Genomic DNA, 22902 nt, shown 5'->3' with positions numbered 1-22902 from the left:
GAGCGAACAACAATGAAACAACAAAAAGCGGCTAGCAACGAGAGCAATCCAATATCCGAGATATCAAGGTGAATGCACCACGGTACGTTGCACTAGATTTCACGAGGGGGTGAACGAACCCTGCCCCAGATGTTTCGCTCGAATACCAGAACGGATGATCCGATCGGCCAATTCCTGCCGAATCGGTGGATTCCCTCACCTCAAAACCGCACCGCCGATGCTCGTGATGCTCGGCGTGTACGGGGCCGCGGTGCTCCTCGACGTCTCGACCTGGCCCGACCTGCCCACCTGCCGCACCTCGCTCGACGTCGTGAACGACACCCTTTGAAGAACGGCCTGTTGGTCGGGGATGTAGGAGACGGCTGTCACCGCGCTGTCGGGGCTGGCTGGTGGCGACGAAGCCCACGAGGGGGGGGAACTCGGCGCCTGGTCGCCCGACAACGTGGCGGAGGAGCCCACGGCGCTGTCGCTTCCGTGTCTTCCACCTGGAATGACAATGACCGTTTCAACCATTCCCCAACGTTTTCATTCGTTCTTCGTGGGTTGGACGAGGTGAGAAAGGAAGGAATACCTTCGCTGCAACCGGAAATGGATCGTTGCCTCTGCCTTCTCGGAGGCGCGCTAGGCTGCTTCGGAGCCTCCTCGATGTAAGGGATGTCCGGATCGTCGAGGTTCAACGTGAACGCACCGGACATGGGTATGGTGAGGCTGGCGGTGATCACCATGGGCGAGGATCTTCTTCGTGGGTCAGCTGGATCCTCGCTCGACCCGCTGTCCACGCTGTTGCTCCTTCCCTCCTCCTTCCGTCGGCTCCCGGGCCTCTTTGGCCGCCTCGGCCTTGGACCTATGTCACCGCCCACGCCCGCCGTTTGGTGAAGGCACTGCTCCCTGCTCCATACCTTTAACAGTTCCATTGAAATTGTTACTTTCATCGTACAATTGATCACCGACGAACCGTCAATGGGAGAAAATGTATGTTAAATCGAATTAATCATGGAGGAATGAACTTATTTTTATACGATTTCATTGCTGAAAATTTGAAATTTCGCTCGATTAAATCGAGCGAATCGAGATCTGGCATCAAACTTGTCTGTGGAAGAGCGCGACCCTTTTAATTAACGAGTCGATTAAAACTTAAAACATTTTTGTCTTTTCGAAAAGTAAGAGAAAGAGACAGGGTAGGAATATTTATCCCCGTTTGAAGTCGAGCCATATCTTTCCTCGATCTCCTCGAAAACGTTGAATACGTCAGAGCGAATGGTGGAGGGATATCTCGTTCGATCTGGATCCGGTTACCTTTCTGGTCGAGGTGGTGGTCCCGGCCGTGGTCGTTGTCGACGTCGTAAGCGTCGTCTCCTCGACCGAGAAGTTTTCAGCCTCGCTGCATGGATCCGCCTCGTCACCGCATTGCCTGCGAAAAATCCAAACGAAATCCACGCCGTCATCATTTTCCATCCACTGATGTACGCGCCAACTCTCGAGCTGGCTTTTTGCCACGGACTCTCTCGCTCCGATTAACAATTTTCGAGAGAGGATCGAACGTGTAAGGATGGATGAAGAATGGAAGAAATTTTCTAATAGTTTTTTTCACATTGCATTTCACAGTTTTGACGCATTTATGATATAATTTTGAAAGAAGATTATAATAAAACTTCTTAGCGATGTATAAAATTTTAACTTGGTTTAATTGGCTCTCTGGTTGGAAACATGGCGGACAAAGTCGAGCGTTGTGATCAAAGATTCTCCGCTTAAGATTTGGAAGGGTATCGAAGATGAAAGATAGAGAAACGCCATTCCGATACTCACTCTTCGACGCGTCGAGAAAGGGCGAGATCCAAATCGGCCGGATGGGTGTCCATCATGTGCAAGTAGACCTCGTCCAGAAGGGCCGCTGGCACTGTGAATAACGTGGTGGCGTGCTCCAAAAGGGCTCTGACCACGTTTATCACGTCTATCCTTTCCTCTGCCCTCTCCGCGGACACCTCGGACCTTTGCCCTGGCTTCACGCAGTGGAGGATGTTTGGGGCGAATACCTTGGGGAGAAAAAAAGAAAAAAAGAATCGTGAACAAATTAATTCAACTTTGAAAAGGAAATCAGGAAGTTGAATTTTTTCGAACAACGAGTAGTAAATAACAACGACAATAATAATCCAAACAGATTGAATGCCAAGTTTGTAAAATCTATCTAAAAAAAAAAAAAGTATGGAATCCAAGTGTATGGAATCACTTTTGTCCAAAAAATTTTTCAAAAAGCTCACGAAACTATTTCATTTAAAGCATTTCAACGTAACTCACCGTGGCCAAGTTGGTCGTGTCCATCTTGTTCCCCGCCACCCATTCACCCCTCTCGTTCTTTTGATCTTCGCTGTTCGCCGCCACCACGTTGAGAAAGTTCAAAAGTGCCCAAAGAGTCTCGCGGTTCGGCGTTGGCAGCAGTTGGACGAGATGCTGAAGTGCCTCTTGCTGAAGTCTCCTGTTCCGGATCTCTGTTGGGAACGAGAAGATCGCTTTCAATGCGCGGGCAGATAACTGGTCGAGGAAGATAAAATTGTATCGGCGAACAGGGTGACAGGATGGAAAAGCTCTTTTATTTCATCTCTGTAAATACTTTTACAGGTAGGTTGCCGTTATTCGTAATGACTCGTATCGCAATTTTGTATTCGAAAATTTCAAAACATATTTGAAGATATGTAGATTGGTATTTAACTTGCAGCAATTGATTTGAAGAATTAAGGATATATTCTTAATTTTGTCTTATCCTGAAAGTTCGAGAAAATTATTGAAGAATATACGTGGATATATCGGTTTTTCAAGCAAACGGAGAACGTGAGTTTATCATAAGGTACGTAATTAATTTCTATCGAGTAACTGTAAAAATTTAGTTGAAAGAATATTTTATATATTATTGGGAATTATTTCTCCGTGTTAAAAAATTGAGGTAGAGCTCTATTTGTTAGAGTAAATAGTTCAATTTTGGATTTTATCTAGAAAAATATATCTCGAATTTCAATAATAATAAATTATCAATTTCGTTTAATTGGATTTATTTACGTGTTGGCGCAATCATGAATTTTTATTTTAATGGTCGCGGGTGTGACGATCGATACATTAATCAAGCTTAAATACTCCAATAAACTACTTAACTTGAGCGGTTTATATCGTTTGATCGTAATTTTTTGCTTGCCCTTACTTTGCGTGTGGACGAAAGCTTGATAGAGATCCCTGCACAGCAGAGGGTCGGGAAGATCACGAAAATACTCCTTTAGAAGGGCTGCCACGTCGTGCGGACATTGATCGGGCCCGATTTTTGTCTCGCGACCACAGTCGAAATCTTCTCTCAACTGAAACAAATCAAGCGTGATTTTACTTTAAATATCGAACCACGAACGAAAAGAATATTTAAAAACTTCAAAATTTACATTCGCAGTGTCGAAAAGAAGAAAACGTTTGATTTAATTTCAATCACGTGTGCGAAATCGAACATTAAAAAATTCCTTTCCTTCTATATTCGAGAGATTAAAAAACACAACGAAACCAGATTTGGAATAATCCTTAATGGGTTAAAACATTGCGAGACAACCACCTGTCTGACCCTCTTCTTCGAAGGCGACACCCGGAAAACGCCCAGTGTCCGGAGGCCGGTGTTTTCCAGGTGCCTGATGCATTGTCTGACTATTCCTGGAACCGCGTCCCATTCCCCTGGAGGCCCTCCTCCACCGCTGTCGCTCAGCTCGAGCACCCCAGAGTCGCTTCCGGTTAGAGCTCCACCTTTGGACGACAGCGACTCGGACGAGCCACCCTGGAAAACAAGTTTATCAATCGTGATTGTTACGTATCCAACGAAAAGTTTGTTCGAGTTCGAATACTTTCTCTGCTTGCAAGAGAAGAAAAGGAAAAAAAAAGGAAAGAAATCGATTCGATTCGAGAATTCCTCGTATCGTAGAATAAAATTATCGTAGATTGATTTATTCGAGGGAAATATTTATTCCCGTTATTTATCGCGGATTTTTTTTTTTTCCGTGAAATTTTTCTTCTGTAAATTACGTAGGTGAAATTTACAGCTTGACGGTTATGGATTATTTTGGAGCGCGTAGTTGTTGTAGTGCATCGAAAACACGTGTTGTGACGTAGAACGGAAATACAAATGCGATTACGTATAACGATTAGGGATCGGGAAGGTGCTTCCTGTGTTTTAGCTCGAGTTTTAGCTACAATGTTTGTAAAATTTATTGGGTTAAGTTAAAAGTAATCACGAATAATAATTTATAAAGGTATTAAGTATAATATCGATAAGTTGAATTTTGGATATTATTCAATTTTTGATTTTGATAATAGAATTTTAAGATTGGAATATAAATAGAAAAAGAATATGTTTAAAACGATACAAAACTGGATTTGAAAATAGTTTAAAGGGAAGATAAAATGATTAATTTCACGTTAAATAAAATTCATTTTAAAAAGGGGCCAAATTTTCTTCTACAATTTTCATTTAATTATTCAGTATTGAAAGATATAGATTCAAAATTTTTAAATATCAATTCGATCAAAATTATTAAACAAAATTATCGGAAACAAATGTATTTATCCATTTATTTAAACTGCGAATTTTCTTAACGTAAAATCAAATTTTCATGAATATAATTGAGAAAATGAAAAAATTAAACAGAATTTTTTTTTATTTCTCAAATATGTAACAATACCTATATTTTTAGATATCTTTTTCAGTACATTCAAATTTTCCATATAAATGCACGAATATCCGGAATCCATTGATACCTAATCAAAGCCATCATTTGTAAAATGGATCCTAAAAGGGTTGAATAATCTCGATTCGACCGAAATTGCACAAAGAACCGAGCCAATCCAATACGTCTGATGCGCGTCTAGCGTTTTTAATGGACGGGTTTGCGCGTCTCCTCCATCCGGTCTGACAGAAAATCTTGCAAAATTTAGGTATCTTAATTAATCCGGATCTAAAATTAACGCTCTCTGATCTCGGTTCTATTCGTGTCCCTAATCCGTGACGTAGACACGAGCTCGGTATATACGTGACGTCGACGAAGGAAGTGCAACGATACGTCGTGATAATACCAGTTTGGATCGATCGATCGGCCTTTCTATTTAAACACGTGACATTTTCACGTTGTTATCACGCGTTTCGATGATTCAAATCGAAGACCGAAATCGAATTATCGATCTCGTCAATTGGCTAAATTGTCTGGCTCATTCGTCTGGTTTCATTGTTGGCCATATATTATATTAGCGATTATATTATTCCTGTATTTCTTGGATGTCGTTCGTTTCTATAACTTCTCCTTCCTTAAAATGAACGTGTTTTTTCACGGCTCGAATTTCATTTTGGTAGTTTCAATCGTATTAATAAATTCTTTGACGAGAACTCGAATAATTGTATTTCGAACGATTCGTAATTTTTTTGTTAAAATTCAATGAAACGGAGTTAAAAAGAGGAACGGGTATAAATAAATAATTAATTCGTATAAAATTACGATAAATAAGGATGGAAAATGGGGACGAATAATTGGTAAGGGATCAATGCTATACGTTCGAACTTTTTTAAATGATAGACGTCAACAAAATGACTGATTCATCATTCTCCTATCATCGTATGTAGATCGTACATGTACTCGATTGAGTAGCGGAAGTGGAGGATGCTTTCGTAGGCGCCACAATAAATCAACGCTATTTTCACAAATGTGTGTGAATCGAGTCTTTCTATTTCTCGTATCGATCATCTATTTCCAGAAAAACGTTTCAGAAATTTCACAGTTTGAAATCCGTCTCTCTAAATCCATCCTCCCGTTCAAAAAATAACCTGTCTAAAATTAATTGCAAAAATTCCCTAAAATTAACTTGCGCGTAGAACAGAACACACTCTCCCGATTATTCCAATGAAATCGTCTTTTCATTTTATTCTAAAATGTTTAGCTTCCTCTTTTGTTGGAAAATGCACACGATCAACTGTCCTATTTGCCAGCAAACTATCCTCGATCAATAGATCCGGGAAAATGTATTAAAGCACTTCGTCCCAGAAAAAAAGGAAGTCTCGAAGATGGTGGATTTAGTTTCTGACTCGTAACCGGCGGAATTTCTCTTCCACGCTGGAAAAATCCCGCCCACACACTGCGTCACGAGCACTCGTAAGGGAGACCCCTCAATTATTTACATCCCGAACAGAGAATTCCAACTTTCTCGCGGGGGAAATAAATCGAACCACTTTGTATACATCCATGTAAGAGCGAAGAAAAGGGGAAGTTGGGACGAGTTCGCTTTCCATTTATTATCCCACTTATTAATTATTTGTCGTGACCGTTTATCGTCACTATTCTATTTTAGATTTTTTACCTTTGGATGGAAAATTTTTATCACACCCATATTCCTTTTTCCTCCCTGTTGCTTTATTTATATACAATGTTTATTCATTTTTCAAGATACGATATTTGAAATTCCATTTCTTTATCTATTATATTGGAAATTTGGAAAATTATCATTTCGTACAGATTTCTGAGAAGGAAAATTTTAGATTTTCTCGAATATTTCAAAATCCTAGATTTTAAATACATTTTAAACAAGAAAGATAGTATACATTTTATAAATTTTCTTTACTATCTTGGATAATTTGGAGTATCCTTAAATTTTAATATGACAGAAATTGTTGGAATTTTTTTATTTTTTCCATTTCTACTTTTCCATTTTTTATATCATCTCTTGCACAATTTTTTTTTTTCCAATCATAATTACATTTGATACACAAATTTATTGACAAGGATTCGAAACGTTATTCGAAATAATACCAATTTGTAACGGGCTATAATATATAGACTGACAGAATTTACGCGAAATCAATAAAATATATAGATGGAAAAATGATAGATCGATCGTGGAGAGAGACGAATTGATATTGATGTAGAGAGTGTGGAGAACGATGCTGGAACAAAAATCGTCGATGCCTGGCTGAAATAAATTTTCAAACGTGAACAAATCACCCCGCCATAAACCGAAAAATCAATACGCAGAAACGTAAACGCTTGGAAATTAAATCTGATCGCGTAAATCAAGAGGCGCGGGTCGAATCTTCGATCTTTTCTTAAAATAACGCATCGTGAACGTCTGACTTCTTGGATGGAAAACGTAAAAGAAGAAGAAGAAGAAGAAAAAAAAAAGAACGACGATGAAAAAATGAAGAAGAGGATTCGCGCTCATCGGCCAGGTGGCGCCGGTGCTTCTTAAATCAAAACATTTACTTCCGGTCGCGATGGAGGATAGTTCTTTTCAAAAAAAAGAAAGAAAAAAAGAAAAGAAAAAGAAAAATAGATTCGAGAAGATGAAATAGGTGAACGTCAAGAAAATTTTAGAATCTCATTATCGATATTGTATTAACTCTTGTTCGACGTAACTCAAAATATATAGGGTGTCTCGAGAGTAATAATGATGGAATAAAAGGAAAATTTTTTCTCTTTTCATTTCGCACAAGTTAATTTAGTTGTTCCTCGATTAAATTTCAAAAGATCCTATAGTAAACAAATATTTGTGACTTTTTAAAAAATTTATGAACATAGCTAGAGAAATGGAATTTAAATAGAAATCTTTCGTTTCGTTCTTTCCTTATATTACACTTTCCTCTGAACATTTTTCTATATTTAAATTATCTACAAATGCATCTAGATACCCGCATTATTCTATTGATAGAATTAAACAAACATCTCTCGATATGTTCCTAAAATTATCATTCGCTTTATTAACCAATCTCGCTCCAAATTTCACGACCAAAGCAAATCGTTCGAAAACCAAAAAAAAAAAAAACACTACTGTTCCTTTAAAAATTCACCCGAAACACGTGTCAACACATTCTCGAGAACGACTTCGACCAGCCCATCCCCCTTTTCCAAATTTCCAATGGAGACGAAAACTCGTCCGATCTCGATCGATCGAATGGAAAACATGAAAAGATAGATTCGATCGTCCATTTAATTGCGAGAAACTGTTAATTCGAATCTCCGGTAGGAGATGATTTTTGGCAAGGGATCGGTCGTGGTGCACGGTCGGGTATATAGAATAAACGGGTGTACTGCCGGCGTCGTTCTGACGTCGTCCGTCAAAAAATAAACCACTTTGCGTCTCGCCCCTTACTCGCAAAGTGGCCATCGATAAACGCCCTCGTCGCAATCTGACACTGACGCAATCGATGACGCCGTTTACGATCGTATCCAACACATCCGTCACGCGACGCCTCCTTCCAACTTTCCTTCCTTCCTTCTTTCCTCCTTCGTTCGAGCCCTCCTCCCTTGACCTCGGATCGTTTCGATGAAACACATGTGCGGCGATCACGTGACGCGATCGATGTGCACACGTCGATGGATGGATGATATAACGTACGTCACGCTTGTCGCGTGGTTTCGTAACGAGATGTCTACGATTTATTCTGAACACGTTCACAGTTGGATTGCAAGTTTGGAAGAACGAAAGAAGAAAGGATGGGCTATCGTCCTTAGGATAGAAATATTTTGGAAAATATCGGGAAAAATTGAATTATCGGAAATTTATAATGCAGGAAGGATGGAGTATCGTCTAAGGTTGGAGTGTTGGTATTGCTGAAAATTTGAAACGTGGAAAGAAGTATGGTTGTAGAATGTGAAAGGATGGAATGGTTATAAAATAGGGGTGCAATAAATATAGAGTACGTTGAATGAAACGTGTGTGGAGGGAAGTAGATTCAAAGCTCTTTTGTACATCGTTGCAATGTTACATCGAGCTGTTTATCAAAGAGTTATTTTAATATGTATTTCTATTTATGTGTAACCCTTTCAGTGACCAATAAACTTCCTACGTTACAGGGTTATCTGGTATTCTAATTAAACGCTTTTATATAACGATGATAAAAACGATGAAAATTTAAAAAATGCAAAGAAAAAAAAAAAGAAAGGAAAAAGAGGAGTAAATCTATTTTTGAATTTTAGATTCTATCATTTTTATCGATTTCCTATATCGATTGAATTTTTATGAAGGTATAAAGATAATTTTTACATAAATAATAATTTTTTTTTACCTCTATCGTCTTTCTACATGCATCAGCCGAATTTATATTTGCAACTTCCTTCTCATTTCCAGGATTTGCACATTCGTATCAATAAAGCTTTTTTACAAACGTGATTTCCCCGTAGGCTCGCGATCGAATCACGTTACACAACCGATTAACCTGTCTAAATAATTGATTTAAAAAAAAAAAAAAGGAAGAAAAAGAAACGAGTAGCATTAAAAGACAAGTAAATTTCTTTCAGATTAATCTAAAAAAACAGGTGACTCTAGTTTCCCTTCTTCATCTGTGTTCTCACCTCCTCGTCATCGAGGAAAGCGTGCAAAATTGTAAATCTACTTCTATCGCACGTGTGCAATTCTGACTTCTGCGATAGTTTCTAGCTGCCAAGATAAACGCCACATTGTTACCCGTCTCGGCGATTATATATGATTTCTACTTCTTAATTTTATTATATATGAAATTCCTTGGTATTTGATGGAGCGCGTTTGATTCGAGGAAGAGGATCGATCATAATTATCGATCAATTTGCGCGCGTGACGCGATTGGCCGACTGCATACGGAGTTGCACTACTCGAGGAACGAAATTCACGGTGTATCGTATCGAAGAGAGTATAGAAAAGGAAGAAGATCGTTCTTGAAGCGTGCTATTTTTATCTATCCTATTAAATATAATTTTCTTGAAACACTGTAATTGCTAATAACGATGCTATAACTCAAAATTTGTGTCGAGTTATTGATGCAGAAGGAATCCTTATCATTCTTCCTACTTTATGTCTTTGTCTATTAGCCACTACTTGTGATTTTTAATATTTATCTATTTTTATATCCTATAAAAGAAACATCGGAGAGATATCACCGAATTTTTTCATCTCAAAGAGAAAATGATCTTTCGCCGACTGTGCTAAATTTTTCAAATTTTCCAAAATTATTACAAAAAAGGGTCTGTTCGAATGAAAAAGAAATGGTTACCTCGTCGGTCTTAGCAGCGACGGTCGGCTCGATCAGGCTCGTGAAACTCGTTCTGCTGCCGTGTCTGCTGCTCCTCGACAAGCAGCCAACATCCGAGACCTCACCAGCGGCGATTCTAGCGATCCTATCGTTCTCCAAACACTGTGACAGCGGTATGCCAAATACCAGGCCACCGGCCGAATCTGAAACAAGGATGGATCATTTCGATCGTATCGAAAATATACGCCATGACATGGATGAAGAACTATCAGTGAATGATGTGTAACTGTGTTAACAGATGTGTTAAACTTCGATAACGTGAAAGAGATTATTAAGATCGATGATTGTTAAGAGAGAATTGAATTTGTTGTTTTTCTTTTCTTTTTTTTTTTTTTTTTAATAAATATTTCAACGCGAGATTCATTTAATCTCGGGATCGTTTCGATCGCCAAAAAGAAGATCTCGTCTGATCTACGAGTGGTCAGCTGCGTCCCAAAACGCGTAAACACCGCTTATTTACACGCGCGTAAACTGTTTGTGCAATTTATAGGAAATTGTGTTTTAACGTGTTGCTTGCGGGGATAGGGTAAATAGGAGTTTTTCGAACGATTTTTTCAGATAACACGCGAGAAAAAAGCGCGTAAAAATTATTTGTCACAAATAATACGAGAGCCTAGACATTTTGTGTGTTTCGGTATATTTAGGATCTCTTGTATTTTAATTAAAATTTTGTTTAATTTTATCAGTTAATATTGTCAGTTAAATTATTGGAGAAGATCGTGGAAATGGATAATAATTAACCAAGAGGAATATTTTTGCACAGTTTTTGAAACACAGTTTTGTCGGGCATAAAATCCACAATTAGAAAGTGAGAAAAACTTGAACGCTTTGCCGAGGGTTTTACTTTAAAATCGGCGACGTGGACGTTTGATAATATTTCGGCTGGCCATGAATGCTTCGACCACTTTATTTTTGGTACTAAACCGGCTGGTTGTTCGGCTAAGTTCGCGGAAACGCGTCGTGCCACCTTTCGAATTTCATCTTATTACTTCTTAATTGCTCGCCATCGCTTGCCAAATCCACTCGCGAATAACAATCGGCTTACGTCTTCCTGTTCCTGGGATCATTACTTCGGAATGGGTACGATATCGATGAGGACGAAAGTATTCAAAAGACGAAAAAAATAAAAGTGTAAAGTTTAAAATTGTTTTTAACTTAAAGATTATCACGAAGATATAAAAAAACGAAGAAGAAAAGAAAGTGAAAATTCATTTTTCGTCAATCTCTTGATATTTTGATTTCGTGTATAATGGAGGAAATTTTATACATATTACCATAAGTTTAACCGTTTTAATTTCCAATTAAAATTCTTGCGATAATAATTTCTCCTCCATTACAATCAAAATGCATCCACTTTAATTTTAACCAACACTCTGACTTTCGATTAAAATTTCTATAATAAAAATTTCTCTTCTAATTAATAATAAGAGAGGGGGGGGAGGAGGGGAAATGTGACAATAATGCATCCCATTTTAATTTTTAATTTAAAATTTCTTTTCTATCAAAATCAAAAAGAGAAAAAAGAAGAAGAAGAAAAAATGAAAATGCATTCACCCCTGAATGGTTAAAAGACACGTGTGAATGGGTCACGTGTTTCGAATGTGACATCGCTTTAAAAGAGGACGTCATTTAAGTGACGTATCATATGATCAAATATGTCAGAATTTTGCCTTCTCTCCCTTCTCTTCCTTTCCTCGCACCACGCGTAAGCCAACTGAAAGGCAACAAACCTTGTCTCTATACCGGTCCGATTATAGATCACAATCTGGGCCATCCCAGCCTCTCCAAACCAGCTCTCTCTCTCTCTCTCTCTCTCTCTCTTCCTTTCTCTCTTTCTCCCTCTTCCTTTCTCTCTTTCTCCCTCTTCCTCTCTTTCTCTTTCTCTTTCTCTTTCATAGCAGAACCAGGTGACGACAATGGAGTCAGGGGAGGAGTATTTTTCCTGGAAGTCTCAAAATCATTCGCAACACTGTCTCCCTCTTTCTCTTCCTTCCTTTCTCCTTCCTGTTTCCTCTTCATCCCCTTTCATTTTCGTTTCATTTCATTTTCACTTGGTCGAAATCTGGTTCTAATTCTTCGCCATCAATTTTATGAATATATTATATTTATTGCTTTTGTTTCCTTTTTTTCTTTTCTTCCTATCTTATTCTCTACTCCTTTCTTTTAAGTTTTTATTCGATTTTCAATTGAAACTTGAAATTCTCAATAACGGTCTTCCTTCCTTTTGGAATTAATTTTAATTATTTCGTTTAATTCTATTTTGAATTTTGATGATGGACGAGGAATCGTTTTTATAATTTCACAAACGAACGAAGGAGGGGGACGATTGAAGATAATCTTATTGGCAAAGACAGATCTGGCAAATGTTTATACACGGTACAGGAAATCGTACCATCGAATTTTCTAGAGTACTCTTTGATGATTGAACATTGTTACGTGAAAGTAAACGTTCATAGAAACGTGGTGACGCGATTGAGCGTATTTATTACTGTTTCTCTTGTTGATAATGTGTTAGAGACGTTCGTTTATCGTGGGTATAACTTCTGCCAAAATATTCGAATAAAGGAAATATAATTTCAGTCAAAATTTTCACCACCATGCGATAGCTTTACATGGATATAATCCATTTCTTTCTTCTCTATGTTTATTACGCAACCAAAAACTTGATCAAACTCACCGTCTCACCTTTCCAATTTATCCACATAAATTCTCCAAATATTCCAGTTTCCTAATTTTACAATCTCATCTCTTAATTTTCGATCACTTGCCAGTCGCACAAAGTATCAAAATTTTTTTAATCTCAATTTTCCAATATCGAATTCCTAATTTTCGAATATTTCCAAACTTTTCGCACGAAAATCAATCATTATTCCACCACTTGTATGTTCGAATTTGTATTCGAATCGATGTAACGCAAACCCGCCACAAACGAAATAGATCCAATAGACAAAGTACCAAGTTTCCAAGCAAATAGATCCCAAAAATATCGTGAAACTTCAAACATGACGACACTGAAACGGCACGTGTTCGCGAATGGGGCGAAGGATCGTCAAAGGTGGATAAGTCCCGTCGATGGACCATTCCGGTTCACGTTTGACGTCCGGTGTCCCCAGCACGGTACTCGTACACCCAGCGCGCACCGCAAATAAACCTGGTATATGCGGAAATATGCACCGCCACCAACCACCCCGTGGCTAATTATAACCGGCGAAATTGTGTCTCATACCAGGCTGCCCGATGCTGTGCCCCGTTGCACACACGTGGACACATTGCTAATATTCCAGCTGCTTTTCCACCAAAATTGAGACAGTTTGAAGTAATTTTATGGATAAATATAAATAGGAAATAATTGGAACGATGCTGTTACCCCGTTGCACACATGTGGACACATTGCTAATATTCCAGCTGCTTCTCCACCAAGATTGAGAGAGTTTGAAGCAGTTTGATGGATAAATATAAATAGGAAATAATTGGAACGATGCTGTTGCTGTGCCCTGTTGCATAGACATGGACACATTGTTAATATTCCAGCTTTTCCATCACTAAGATTGAGAGAGTTTGAAATAGTTTGAGGAAATAAATAGGAAGTAATTAGAAAGATAGAGAGATTTTTTTGGTGAATTTGACAGGACATACTTTTGTTGAAATTTTTAAAATATCTTTAATGTTGTTTAAATGTTATAAATTTTATTTGAGTTATTTAAAATTTGGGATCTTAATTGTTTGGTTGCTTCTTTCGAGAAATAATGTAAAAATTTAGAAATTTTTTTAACGTGTTATAAGAAATAGTAGAAAATTCTGAAGAAAAAAAAGGATTAAAATAAATATGGAACCAGTGTATTATCTCGTGTAAATATCGTCCCTTTTTTTGGTGTTCACGCAAACACCAGGTGCAATTTGTTGCCGAAACTGTCACCACAATGTGAAATGCTTGATAAACAGATCTATGCAAACGAGAATGAAACACCCACACGGTAAATTTGCTAATGTGGAGGAGGATAAAAGGCAAGAGCACGGATTATATCCGTGAAATGTGTTATTTGGAATAAAATATTGTTACATTCTTCCGATTCTGTGAAAAAAAAAAAAAAAAAATAACGGACAAGGCTAAAACATTTACAAAAGTAAAAAAAGGAATAATGAAAAAAGTAAGTCTTATAAATTAAAAATTTAAATTAATGCATCCTACTTGCGAAATATTTGGCATTTGTATAAAAATATGATAATGGAAATTCTATCCCAATTATCAATTATTTAGAGGAGATTTGCAAAATTAATTCGTATTAATGGTGCAATCTCATGTAACAATGCTTCTCATCTATCCCAATATTATTACTCAAAATAATACTTGCAATTTATTATGGACTAATTATTATTCGTAAGAAGTGTAAGAATAATTTTACAAATCATTTATACCTATACAAATTACAAAATCGAAGCTTGACGTTCCATTTTTTTAAACAAAGAAAAATTATACATGTTTTGTATAATTCATAAATACATACTTCAATTCAAACATACTTTAACAAGAAAACTTTCATGAATCTCTTTCTCATTTACACTTATACAACTTGTATTGCATCCAAGGATAATCGCAATACGAAGCAGATAAACGAATTAACTTTTACCCCACCTCTTCCATTGTAAAAAAAATTTACTTTTCCTTTTTCTTTTTCCCCTTTAATGAAAAGCAAAGAAACTGTATTTATTTTATAATTCACATGATCAGATATTTCCAAAGAATTTATATACTATTTGCATAATTATTAGCGGAGGGGAATTTAAAGCGAGGATTGCAGGTGAACAGCCTGGTATTTGTCCCAAGGATAATATTTGTCTTTGCCATGGACTAGCTAGATCAAAATACATATATACATATATGTATTATACATATATATGTGTGTGTGTGTGTGTGTGTGTGTGTGTGTCGTAAACGCACATGAAATGATAGAAGCACTACCTAGCGAACTCGCAAAACAGAATCACACCTGAAAATAGCTGAACTAGTTATTCTTCAAACAAATAAACGCCCCATAAATCTCTGATCGTTAACCGTGCCGCTTTCCGCACATTAAACTGCGCACTTAATTTACCGAGTTTAATTATTGATTTTATCTACAAGCTAATTCCTATGAGAGAGAGAGAGAGAGAGAGAAATCGTATTTCGAAGCTTGGAAATAAATATAAGGGGAGCAGTTAAAAAATTAATCTCTTTAAAAGATGGATCTCTCGGATATATATTTGATCTGTTACGGGATCAGGGAAAATAATTAAATTTAAAGTTAAATGAATTTCAATTTGAATATGATTTCGAACAATGGAATATATCCGAACGGATGGCAAGGATTGATCATGGTGGAAGAAAAATATTATTTAAATTTGATTAAAGAAAATCTGTTTCTCGTTACGATGATACGTTATGATTTCGAAACGCAAATATCTTTAAAGTGATACTATGTATCGTCTTTCTTCTTTGTAAAATATTATAGATAATTGTCTTTTGTCTGCGAGACAAAAGTTTCGCTATTTTAAATTTTATATATAAATTGTTGAAATATTAGAAAACGTTTCGAAGAATAATATTTTTAATATCTAGATAAATATAAAAGTTTTGTTTGTTGTCACTTTCTTTCTCAATCAAGGGATTAAGAAGAATTTTTAGAAATTTTCAAAAATACATAAATCGATATCGAAAATAAAAACACATTATAACATTCAGATTATTCAAATAAAGAATCCTCTTTAGTGATTAATTTAACCATTTCCCTTTAATGTAGTTTGCAGTGTATGCAATTAAAGTCAAACGATTTATAGATTAAAATCGACGTTCGTTAGAGAAGAAGTTAAGAGGCTTCGGTGTTTACCACTTACCCTTTTCCTTATCGTCTTTTCCCTTATTGTCGAAAAAGCCTGTGGTAAGAGCTTTCCTCTTGAGCAAAGGTGCTCTTCTCTTGGGCTTCGTGACAACGGTATTGCTACCGAATGATTCTGAAAGGAAACAATGAAGAATGAAACGAGGATAAAAAAAAAAAATTGTTCTCTATTATACAGGTTAATAAATTATCCTTAAAATAAATGATCCTTGAGAAATCGATACAGATTTAATAAATCATTGTTAGATACAAGCATAAGCTCGATTAGAGAAATTCTTCTAAGCTCCTTCCCTGTTGCGGTCTCGTTTATTTACTTCCTCGTGGATACGGAAGTGGAACAAAGAAACGAATACGAGGAAATGGTGAGCTCGATGAAACGCGATCTCTTCTTGATTGTTGAGCAACGTCAATGACCACATCGCAACGTGTGTACCGCAAAAAATTACTTCACCATATTGCGAAACATATTGCAGAGTAGTAGTTCTTGGATGACGTGTATATATGTGACATTTAGAATCAATAAGTTTTTTTTTTCTTTTATATTAGCCCTTTGAGAATTATGAAACGTGATATATCATTATTTGTGGATTTATAAAATCTGCGATGCGACACCTTTTTTTAAGATTTTTAAGAGAATTAATTTTTTTACCTGTGTTAAAAGGTTAAACTTAGTTATCAAAAAATTAGAAATAGCATTAACTAAATACTAATTGCGATGCAGTCAAATTAAGATCGTAATAGATTCGTGGCAACGATGAATATTTCATATCGTTTTTAACCTATTAAGGCGAAATGGTAATTTTAGAATGTTCATGACTATGTATGAGAAATCCACAGTTAAAGATTCCTTAAGAGCATTTAATGATTTTAGAGAATATTCTTGATTCCTTGAGAAAGAGAATACTTCGATATTGGAGTTACACTTTATGTTCGTAAATATGTCAATCATCTGAAAGACAGTCAAGATTTTGTTCTCTGTATCGAGTTGAGATACAAATTTTTTCTCGAGGAAAAAAACGAAAAGAAAATGTTCAAACTTCTTTACTTTTCTTCTATTGCGCCATTCAGTGCAAAATATTGCAAAATATAAAAAAAAAAATCTTTAAATAACAAACATTCTAATTTCTAAATTTCCATGCTTTAATTTTCAAAACTTCTTAAATCTCAAATTTGTCGCATTTCATATTTTCATTAAAACATCAAATTACTTCGAAAAACTTACCGCTAGGTGGCCTAATGTGAACACCCAAATTAAGGGCCTGAAGTTTTGCAACAGCCACCTTGCACAACACTTTCCTCTCGATTTCTGACAACGACCTCAGTGGTGTATCCTGCAGGGTGACACGTCGTCCAGTGGTTCCCGCCCAGGTACACTTTCCCTGCAATCAAATTTACACGCTTTGAAATTATATTTTTTCGCGAGAACATCGTCACGCTCGATAAAATTTAATCGTGAAATAAACTGGTTACAATCATCTCCATAACGGCTGCTTAAATTTTGCATAATCATCACACTAATGTATAAAGCGTTGTGAAAATTAATAATACGAAGTTCAAAGTTTTCATTAGCTTTTAACGCTTCCAATGCTTAATTATATTTCTGATTTTATTTAATCGAATTTGGATTCGAAAAATGAATATAACAAATTAATCAAGTATTAAAACATTCCCAAAAAGTATATTGGAATTTTCTTATAAGATTTGTTTCTGTTACTTTTTTTAGAACTAATTTTTTTTCTATGGAGAAAGTTTATCTAAAAGAAAATATATTTTTGATTATTTAAAATATTACGTGTATCGCGTTGAGCTGATAAAAGAGTTGATTTAAAGAAATATTACTCTTTTAAAGAAATAATGATTATTGTTTTAAAAACGCCCCTTTTGTCTTAGAGTTATTGATTGATACTCATCTCATTGTCAATGATTATCGCCATGTCAAACATTATTCACCATCGATTGATATAACATTGTTCAAACAACAGAGACGAGGAGGGAGAATCATCCGCGTGAATAAATACGGAAAAAGAAAGGATAAGTCTTTTTGAAACAGTGATACGGATTATTTCATTCCACTTCTTATGAACACGGTGTTATGCTTAAGATAGTTCTCAACTCGACAACGAGAGGGACTAGATGAAATTAAATAAAAACTTGAACTTGTGGAAAAGAAAGAATGACATGCATTATGCAACGAGGAAGATAAAAAAAGTGATGTTCTCGTGTGTTATAACAAGATATAGGAAAAGAAAAAGGAAAACAGATATGGAATTTGTATTTTTTATCAAATACACATGCCACACTTTCAAAAATTACGTAAAATAAATTCGAAGATCAACGAGTAAATTTGTCGAAGAAAATTTTACTTATTTATTATGATAGAGAATTGAGAAATAATATTGTCGAGATGAAATATCATCGTGGCATTCTTTTATTTGTTATATTAGGGAATTAACGAATAATATTTTTGGAATAAAATTTTATTTTTCAAACTAAATTTATTATCAATTATATTCTTCCGTGTATTATCTTAAATTCTGATTATTTTTATTTAATGAAAATGAAAGTATGAGTGGATAATTTTAATTAAAGTTGCAATATACGTATGATATTTCCAAAAAATTTTCATATTGTTTTTATCTAATGAAATTTATACAATATATACAATGGCGTTGAAGTAAAAAATTTATCAAACTTGATTCAAAAATTTTTACAAATGTACATATATATATAGTCTTCTTTCAACGTTATTTTGCGCGATGTAAAGAACCGTATTATGGTTATAATTAATATGTTTTTTAATCAAACAATATGACATCAAAAGAAACGAAATTTTTGATGGATTTCACGGTGAAGAAGAAACAAACAGGAACGATGTTTTTGATTATTTTTAGTTACTTCATTACCAGACGAATAAGAAAGAACAAAGGAAACATTGCTGTGGACGATTACGCGTGTGCAACAGAATTTCATTCAACGTGTGGGGGAAAAATGCTGTATTTTAACAGAAATATCGATTGCATAAATTTTTTGTGTAAAATTTATTTTATTATTGCAAATTAATCCGATGAAAAATTAAATTTGTTATCTCTTTACAATTTTTAATAAAGAGTTTGGAATCTATAAACATATAAAGTTTATGAAAATTATATAAAATTCTGTATTTTGAGAATAATGATCGAGAAAAATACGAAATGATTCAGCAGAGATAAATTCTCCATAAAATCACAATTTCTTCATCGATTTTTTTCCATCAAAGAATCAAGTTCTACAATAATTCAATATTGACAAATAAATTTTTATAATTTTTCCAAATCGCATTTATTTTATTATTAAACTCGTTACCCGTTTATATAAAAAAGATTAATGCCCAACTCATAAAATCTCTTTAATTAAAATCAACATTAATTGTGCAAAAAGATTCAAAAAAGGGAAACGAAAATTATTGCAACACGTGATAATCAATTAAATCGATTAATTTAAACAGTAAAAAATTCGCATTCTTCCAACGAAATCTTCCAACGATTTCAATTCTTCTGTTTTCACGGAGGATACTTCCGGAAACGGGACAAATTCGTTACCTCTGATGTAATGAATTGGCCGTTCGTCAATTCCAAGTTCGAATATTATCGACCGGCTTTCCTGTCCGAGAACAACCATGTCCAATAATTTACGACCACACGGCTCTCCGGTTTAACGATTTCAGGAAGGACGGTCAGGAGTCGTGTAATTTATCGTCGCGCGCTTCCTGGATTCTTATGTTTCGGGAGCTTTATGCCTCTTACCATCGACAATTGTGAAAATATCGATAGAAAGATGAACGTTTAAACCCATTCGAGCGTTCTCTTTTGAAATGAATTTCACACAAGGAGACGATACTTTTGTAGCGTGTCTTTAACTCGAGTTATATCGATACAATTTGAGATCTGGTATCTCTAATATCGAGATTCTTGAAGTAGAAAGATGAAGAATAGAATTAAGGCGAAGCTTGTTCTTAAAAAACACTGTTCGTTTGATCAGTAACGAAGTCAGCTGCTTTGTTTTGCCTCTCTCAGCTTTTGAATTTTTTAAATTGTATTGACAGTGCCAAGTCAATTGTGATATACATTATAATTTGCAAATGAATCATAAGCATATATATATATATTTTAAAATGTATAATCTAATTTCATAATGTCTGAATTTCACGTGGGATAAAAATTAAGTGGGATTAAAATTTTCGAGTCGTCACGCTTTATGCAATGAGTGACAAGTTATATATAAATATTAATAATGATAATAATCGATACAACGGCAAGAATCATTACGTTACATGACAATAATGAAACAATAATACACGGATGAAATTCAAGATTCGAGATAAAGATACACGATGACGTGGTAACGTAATAAAAGAACAGTCGACGAGTGGATCGCGAAATTTGTTTACAGGAGGAGGCTGAAATCGCGACATGTGGGTGGATGGGTGTTAAAGGAGACAAAGGTGAGACACGAGATACATTCTCGTAAAGGATCATTGCCAAAATTTCGTTCCATTAGACGATCTATCAAGAGACATCCTATCGTTACTTTGTTGTCATCAATCGTGGAACAATGAGATATCATTTATCCTACGTTTAAGTAATAAAGCAACAGAATAAAGGAATGAAACGAAACACCGTGAATATACGAAATATTTCACATATTTAGATCATAGGTGTATAATTATAAATATTTAAATTGATCGATATTAAGAGCATTGTTCTTTTTTAATTCTTACAATGGGACGAAATAACGGAATATTATTATACCAGGTTGGAATGAAATTTAAAATAATAATAATAAATTTCGAGAAAATTGGACAAAATAACATAAAGGAATTTTAATTACATTCAATTAGTTAATAAATCTTGGAATTTCTATTGTAGGTTTCAAGGTATCTCTTTTAATTTAACAAAATTAAACGTTTTTATGATTATTTATATTGAATATTTGATGAGCATAAAGTAAGAAAATGAAAGATGAAAGCGTAAGAGTAAAAGTTTTATAAGGAAAAGTTGATCCTTGAAATGAAGTTCCTTCAGATTCACATCAAAGTGAAAGTCCTTGAACGAAAAAATCAAATTATCATTCTCTCCTTTATGAAATAAAGTATATTTTTAGCTTTTATCCCATTGAGGATCGGTAAAAGAAGAAAAAAAGAAAAAAAAAAAAAAACAAAGAAAAAAGAAACCCGGTTGAATCGGAATTATATAATATTTTGACAAACATCGTTATTGATACTTTTGTTTCGAACTTCGAGAAATTCTTCGAGCATTGTTCAATGTATTTTAAGAAATGGAAACGTAGGATGCAAGCGGAGAAATTTGATTCAATCTTCTGTTAGCCGTGTCAAGGAGGAATTTCTTTGAACGAATAAAACGATTTTGTGTGAATGACTTTGGAAAAAAAAAAAAAAAAATTATGATCATAAAAGAACACTCGAACAAAAACAAAAATTCCTCGTTGAAAAGAAATAAAATTTTCTAAAAAGAGGAAAATAATTTTTCTCCATCTTTATCGAATTATCACATAGAGAGAAGAAGTATGAAAATTCAAAAGAAATTTTCTAATTAAATTCACTCTTCTAATCGTCGGCTATATAATCCATCGAATTCATAATTCGAAGGGGAAAAATGAAAGAAAAATTTATAAAAAGATCTTTTTTCCAAAGAAAAACCTCGTCAAAATATTGATAAATTCTCGTCGAACAGTCTGACTGGATATAATTCAAAACTACAAAGAAACGTATCGATGCAAGAGGGAGACGATTTTATAAAAAGACCATCTAAACGTTCTGTCAATGTACACGGTTGATAAATTCGCGGCTCGAAACCCCGTCGTTTTTCACCGTTTCAACTTTAATGAATCGTGAAATACGTTTATTTCTAATAGAAAAGCGACGTCGTTTTCACTTCTCTTCTATATACGACGATATTATTTTTAAACTTTTCGCCTTCTTGTCGCGTTGCAACGAACACGCGTGACGAAATTGAGGAAAGCAGAAAGAGAAGAGAAAAGGAAAAATAATAAGAGAAGGAAATAATTTGAAAATTGTTGAAAATTATACAGCAAATTGTAACGATTTGAACATCTTTTAATTTACTTACAATTAGAAACGTAAAAGATTTATAATAAAAATATTAGCACTCGATTCTAGATCATCACATCAGAATAATCAGAACATTCCTAAAAATCCTTTGTAATTATTTTAAAACTTTCTTAAGGCAGAGAAAAGGTAAAATACTCTTAAAAAATAAATAAAAACTGTCCTCAAAATAGTTCTTCAAAATATTATACGATGCATATCATCTTTCATTTTTCTCAGTCTCTTCATAAAAATTTGATTCTGCATAAATATCCCCACCCCGACGACAAAACACAATCATTTAACAACTGCACTTATTTCGTTTCACCGTACGATTTTTCTAAAACTTCATAAAAATTTCATTCTATATATACACATATATATCCACTCTAATAACGAAACGCGATTTAACAACCAATGCCACTCAACCGATTGGAACGGATTTCTCACACGAAAGAAGAGAGAACACGATTTAAGAAGCATCATTCCAGAAAACGACATTTCGTATGCAGCACCTAATAGAAACAGCGATAGCAGAGGCGGCACACAAACGATCTCCCGTGTGGTTTTAACATACACACGCACTAGTGTAGTAGCAGGGGTTAAGTATAGTTCATACACACCACCGTTGGCTGACTATTTCTGGCGGCGCCGGCGAAATTCCGAGGCCCTAAATTGGTTATCGCGCTTACCGCTTAACGAGATCGCCTGCCGCAAGGTCGACCTTCTTCTTCTTGTTCTTACGCCTCCTCTTTTTCCTCTTTCACATCCTCCGAATACTCGGTCACACCGCGGGGATATTAAACGGTGGCCGGGTTCGGACGGCAAAAGAAAAATAGACGAGCCGTCGAAGCTAAGATGGT

At 35.3% G+C, this 22902-nt stretch overlaps 1 protein-coding gene and 2 long non-coding RNA genes across 3 annotated transcripts in view; 1 reads left to right on the top strand and 2 right to left on the bottom strand.

Moving 5' to 3' along the window:
- LOC147656414 (uncharacterized) overlaps nt 1-22902 on the bottom strand; it is a 46934-nt gene that overhangs the window by 3568 nt on the left and 20464 nt on the right. The window lies entirely within an intron of this gene.
- The window catches only part of RhoGAP102A (Rho GTPase activating protein at 102A), a 31273-nt gene that overhangs the window by 3568 nt on the left and 4803 nt on the right, over nt 1-22902 (bottom strand). Inside the window, exons 2-11 of the mRNA XM_012495684.3 lie at nt 17159-17315; nt 15935-16051; nt 10025-10206; nt 3584-3799; nt 3191-3341; nt 2296-2486; nt 1807-2033; nt 1297-1411; nt 572-899; nt 200-485 (exon numbers count right to left, since the gene is read on the bottom strand). Of these exons, the coding sequence (XP_012351138.2) occupies nt 200-485; nt 572-899; nt 1297-1411; nt 1807-2033; nt 2296-2486; nt 3191-3341; nt 3584-3799; nt 10025-10206; nt 15935-16051; nt 17159-17315 (1970 nt within the window). The remainder of the gene's footprint in view (nt 1-199; nt 486-571; nt 900-1296; nt 1412-1806; nt 2034-2295; nt 2487-3190; nt 3342-3583; nt 3800-10024; nt 10207-15934; nt 16052-17158; nt 17316-22902) is intronic.
- Nucleotides 6716-9774, top strand: LOC147656415 (uncharacterized). Its single transcript, XR_015294466.1, has 2 exons — nt 6716-9023; nt 9127-9774. It is a non-coding gene; the product is annotated as an uncharacterized LOC147656415 (long non-coding RNA).

The sequence above is a fragment of the Apis florea genome, unplaced genomic scaffold, assembly GCF_048593485.1.
Source record: "Apis florea isolate Af1SG1 unplaced genomic scaffold, ASM4859348v1 contig_3772_pilon, whole genome shotgun sequence".
NCBI lineage: Eukaryota > Metazoa > Arthropoda > Insecta > Hymenoptera > Apidae > Apis > Apis florea.
Note: the sequence above shows the minus strand (reverse complement) of the source record. Positions and strands in the feature narration are given on the sequence as shown.